At 44.3% G+C, this 5,505-nt stretch overlaps 1 protein-coding gene across 6 annotated transcripts; it reads right to left on the bottom strand.

Annotated features, from left to right (window-relative positions):
* Positions 1-1,382: 1,382 nt before the first annotated feature.
* SRSF2 (serine and arginine rich splicing factor 2) lies at positions 1,383-5,140 on the bottom strand. 6 transcript variants are annotated; one of them, XR_013598851.1, is made up of 5 exons: positions 4,501-5,140; positions 3,692-3,993; positions 3,325-3,446; positions 2,377-2,480; positions 1,383-1,970 (listed from the first exon to the last, which is right to left on the bottom strand). XR_013598851.1 is itself a non-coding variant. In XM_078654617.1 (3 exons), the coding sequence occupies exons 1-2, from the start codon at positions 4,866-4,868 to the stop codon at positions 3,699-3,701; spliced, it is 663 nt and encodes a 220-aa protein (XP_078510743.1). In that variant the 5' UTR covers positions 4,869-5,140; the 3' UTR covers positions 1,383-2,480; positions 3,692-3,698. The 6 variants fall into 6 exon arrangements, 2 of the variants coding, with proteins under 2 accessions (XP_078510743.1, XP_078510744.1); XR_013598849.1 differs by lacking the exon at positions 3,325-3,446; XR_013598848.1 differs by having other exon boundaries at positions 1,383-2,480.
* Positions 5,141-5,505: the final 365 nt, after the last annotated feature.

A 5,505-nucleotide genomic window follows, 5' to 3' on the forward strand; every position in this document is an offset into this window, starting at 1 on the left:
TAATGGGTTGGGAGGTCACGAAACACCAACATGGGCGAGAAGCGATATGGTAAGCAAAGCAGACATTGGTGGTGGGTCCATATAGCAACAGGTGGGAGAAGCAACATGGGCAGGCATTGAGAATTATTCGTTCCTATTGATATTTAGGGCCTACAGGTAGATTCTGGCTAGATCACAATCGGCAACAGGTGTTCTGGTTCATATAGAAGTACGTTAGCAATACAGATTAGTTCAAATAGTGGCATGTTTGCTTTACTTCTTTGCTTAAGGCCAAGCGTCCACTGGTTCTTACAAATTGTTGTTAGTTTCATCCTGGAAACTGGCGTTCTCCGACTGCCAAATTAGAGGATTTTGAAATGAGTGTCAATCGTACTACTGGGTTAGAGAGAAATGTATGGCTGTAGAACTATTCTAACCCAACTGTACAAACATTATCAGACGTGAGGAAAAGGATTGAAGTGCGAGGGGAAACAGATTTTGGTAACGAGAACACTGAACGATGTTCCAACATGTCCTGTAACGCGACTGCCACACATCATTTGTACATTATATCAGTAAAACTGCATGCACGTCTGCCATTAAAAATACTGCTCTTTTTCTGGGGAGATCATTTTTCCAAGTCAGGATGGTAGATATCTGGACGTGACCGAAAAACTGAGGGTTGCAGTTACTTTGTTGCTGTTTTACCTCCTACACCTAAGCAGCATCAAAAAAAGCTGTTGGCGTTAAAAAAGGTTTTGTTTATATTTGTAGTCAATATATTTGCATAGCGCTAATGGTATAGAAGGTAAAACCTAGGGAATAAAGCCACATGTAACATGGGTTGTCCTCATGGGAGGGTACATGAGACAAGGCGGTACCAAGGAGGGTCTTCTTGCCTATTGGTCAGCGAAAAACCACCACTTACAAAGAATCGGGGCTAATGAAGATGGACAGAGCTGTAGCCATAACCTGAATTCAGCACGTCACAGAGGAAGTGTTGCTAGGGTAAGACTAAAAACTTGCTTTGCTAGGAAAGCATGGTTCGGGGAGCCAAAGTGTAAAGTAACAATGAAAGCAAGCTAATGACATGGCAATTTACTAAACCATTAGACCACTAAAAACGATCATATGGTGGCAGACTGCATTTTTAGACCTGGGATGCGAGATTTCCTTATACACAAAAATATTAGGCCTGAACGGCACGTTACGTATTTACGTTAGCACTTTGATAAAGATTAACTGGTTGTCCTGGTCACTGTTAAGATAACTACATTTGGTAGTAATATGACAAATTACTATTGAAACTCCAGCTTCATCCAGGGCTGCAGTCAACTGCATGATCGCATATCTGAAATGCCTTGACTGGAAGGCTACCACAGGAAAGAAATGTGAGCCAAATCGAGATATAGCAATACACTTTTATTAACAATGTACAGTATTCGAAATATTCCAGTCTGCTTATGCACAGGCCATCAATTTATTCCATTTCTGTGCAAGTCTCCGAAGTAGCTCGACTTGCAACTTTGACATTCACACCACGGGTAACAAGCAATTAAAAAAGTTTGACATTAAAATTGTGGAAATGTTTCAACACCAAAAAAAACGTGTGAAGACTACAGGAAGTGGTTTTCGTACAAAATGTCTTAAGCACGACATGAATACTTACAAAGGAATGAATCTTGCCATAACAATCATACAGCAAGTTAACTTTGGATTCAGAATTACCAGCCTGGAAAAAATATATAAGGGGTGTAATTTCACCAGCTAGAGATGCTCACTGTATGCTCCGTTTTAGGCAGGGCCCGGCTGTGACTGGAAATGCAGTAGGTCGGGCACTTAAATTAGCAGGACCGCCATTTGTTTCTGCACGCCAATGCACCGTTTACACAGGAGCAATCAGGAGAAAACAGGAAACAGCCAAGCACTCTGCACTGCAACACGCCACCTTAACAGCTAACCAGCATTACTCAACTGCTACACAACTGCGCCTAGTGCACAAAAATACACAAGAGAAGAGATTAGATTCCGGACCACAATCCCTGTACAAATTTACTTGAAACATTTTATACAGTGAGCTCGTACCACTGGACTGAAAATGACATTAGCAAATAAACTTTTATATTTTTGTAAACCGAGGGAGAATGTCAAAGTGACTCCATGGGACTACGAGTTTAACTATTTCCATCTATCAGAACTCAGTGTATAAACAAAGTTGAATTTTACCTCAAATATCCAAGCCAATAGAGATATCTGTAGTCGTTCACTTCACTAAATTACAAAAAATTGGAATAACAGCGACAATGGCACATGAAAAACAATGTCTATCACTTGAGGCGCAAATTTAAACAAGTAAAAGGTTAACAGAACTGTTAGCAAAATGTTACAAATAACCACCTTTTCGACAGGTTACTTGTGCCACGGGGCTTGACAACTGACTGATCGGTCCTGTGATCTTTACTCCCGAGAGTCCATATAGTAGACGTCTTTCATTGTTGAATCTAAAGTGAAAGAGGAAGAACGTTAATTGACATAATACATGGTAATATCGTTCCACGTGCAGCCCATATACTATGGTTTTGAGACTAATGATCCCAGCACTTTAAGAGAGCCAGGCAATACACCGCAATGTAATAAGTGACCAAATTGATCACACGCACGCCGAGGAAAAAAATGCGCGCGTATAAGTAGCGACACCCGTTCTCCAGCTAAGGAAATTGGGTGACAATATGTACATCAATTCAGGGCCCAAATTAATAATGCACGCGCCATCCATGTAATACCTTGTGGGTCAGCTTTTCATATAATATGCTATTCGCGCCTGAAACGGGCATCGCAAATGTCACGTTGTTAATAGAGCGATTACATACAAGGTCGCGAAGTAAGTTCTTATACGGCGCTAAGCGCCCACCATAACAAACTTGCGGAAATGTCGATTACACAATTTTGTTTAGAAGCGTAACCCGATTTAATGGATAACGTGTGGATTAGTCAATTGTGCCTCGTATTGATTTAACTGAATGAAGTCTTTGTAAATCCCATTCGTGTCGATACTCAAACACGGTGCAGGCCCAAACCTTTGTGGCTGTATGCAGCCCTTTAAGTTAGTGTTAACACTGGTATCTCGAGGCAGAAGGAATAGTACTTACTGGAAGGTGACTATTCAACTAGGTACATGTGAATACACATACCAAACAATTTGAGATATGTAAAGACGCACTATCCTTTTCCTGTCTCACTGTACGCCTTCTCAGGAGATGGCCCTCACTACATCCCCAGTACTTGCTCAAGTCACCTAACTTCTGAAAACGGAGGATAGTGCTTCTTTAGCATGTGAACACAAACCTGCTCCAATATACGCCCACAGAAACTGGTCCCTGGAAGATCAGGTCAAATCAGTTTAAAATCTGCAATACTGGCCAATATTCTGTTAGCAAACAGGAGACCCGCAAACAGGAGACCCGCAGCTTTAAAGAGGGAAAATGCAGATGTTGGATAAAACAGTAAAATAGCATTGTATTTTAAGTTAGTCAGTGTAAATGAAACAATGGCAAGGACACATTACTTCAGGCACTGTTAAATCTCGTCTTGCAGCCTTACGCTTAGACAAGCAACCACTGCTTGGAGCAACACTTACGGTTCCTAAAGCATTAGCCTTACTGCCACAATCGTTAAACTGCGCGCATTCCGTCACTAGAAGCGGTGCATTTACCGTGGTACTACGAAGACACCGCTCCCTCTTCCTCTGGCGATTTGGGTGCGGGGGTCACAGAGCGCGATCTGGACTTTGATTCTTTCTTGGATGGCGGGGGCGTCACTCTGGATCGGGATCTCGAGCGGGATCTGGAAACGGTGGAAGACTTCGACTTCGATCTTCGGACGGAGCGGGACTTCGATGTGGAACGAGACCTTGATCGTGTGCGGGATCTTGACTTGGATCGGCTGTAGCGGCTCCTGCTGCGGGATCTGGAGCGGCTCCTGCTGCGGGACCTCGATCGACGACGCCTCCTGGGACTAAAGAAAAAAAAACATTGCAACATCAGTAAAACAGTACGTTTACCTAATCGAACGCATCCAACGTGCAAAATGTTTGCAGTGATCTTAAAACTAGACCTATATACAAAACAACAAATTAACTAAATAGAACCTGAAAATATTTTCTGAGGGGGATAAGTTAAGGCAGAGCAGCCTGGACTGGCTCCGGTGGTCGCCCATTAGACAGGCAGCCATTTTGAGCACCACGCGGATAGAGATGGCGGCCATCTTGAGGGAGCGGCACGTGTGCCCGAGACCATTGTTCTTCTTGCTAAACTGCTCACAGGATAAGAAAGCAAGCCCTATCCTGACGAGCGCAACGTGGCCAGGACACTGATTATCTTCAAACATTATCGACCACACAAAACGATTCATACAGCCAATCAAAAATGAATATACGGAACACGCAAAGCCCAGTTTAGCAATTTCGTTCCAACCCAGGACTCCTCCCAGCGCCATTTTAGCTATTACAATACTACGCCTTACCTGCGACTCCGGCGTCCATAACTTCCTCCACTGCCTCCATATCTTCGGGGTGGTGGTCCCCTGCGGCTATGGTGCGAGTCTGGTGGCCTCCCATAACGAGCCATCTGCACCCGAAGTTCGCGCCCATCCAGAACGGCTCCGTCCATGGCGTCCATCGCATCCTCTGCATCACGTTTGTCATGGAATCGTACGAAAGCAAAACCACGGCTCTCCTTCGTGTATCGGTCGCGGGGGATATAGACGTCGCCTACTCGTCCATACTTCTCGAAAACTCTTCGCAGTGTTTCGGGCGACGTCCTGTAGGTAAGATTGTCCACCTTCAAGGACGTCATGCCTTCTACGTCAGGCGGCGGCCTGCCGTAACTCATCTCCGGGGAACCCGTGAGAGGCGTCGGGCGGAACCTTCACTATTCAGAAGGTGAAGTCGGCAGGCGTGGGCGCCTACACTGACAGGAGCTTTGGCCAAAGTTAGTTAAAATATAAAAACAAAAAAAGAACCTGTTGGTTACGAAATGGCGCTGCGGTAGGCGCTTGAGAGACGAATGGCGTTGAGCGGTCTCCGCACCTAACTCAAGGATGACGGTTGAGTGGAAAATGCGCGGGGAATGGCGCGCGCCCTCTCTTCTTAACTCCTCGGGTGGCTACAAAATGGCGGACAGCCACGCCTCCTAGATTCAAGACCCAGTAAAAGGGCGCTGGAGGGTAGAGGTGGAGACTATAGTCGAAAGTAGGCGCGAGCCCCCATCTTTAATATTTTTTGTGATAATAAAACGCAGTGGCGTTCTGTACACACAACTTTATCGAAATATGGACCGACATTTAAAATTTAAAGCTATACATAATATCGATTAAATCGATTATGATAATTTAATTTTTTTCGATTCGCATTTTGAGCAATGAATAGATTCACCAACTTGATGTTTTGGGTCTATCTATTAACTCAACTCGGCGTATAGTGGCCGAACATTATCCGGTAATGGTCTGAGGTTCCCTTCGTTTTAAGAT

This window comes from Lissotriton helveticus, chromosome 7 (assembly GCF_964261635.1).
Source record: "Lissotriton helveticus chromosome 7, aLisHel1.1, whole genome shotgun sequence".
In the NCBI taxonomy this organism is placed as follows: domain Eukaryota; kingdom Metazoa; phylum Chordata; class Amphibia; order Caudata; family Salamandridae; genus Lissotriton; species Lissotriton helveticus.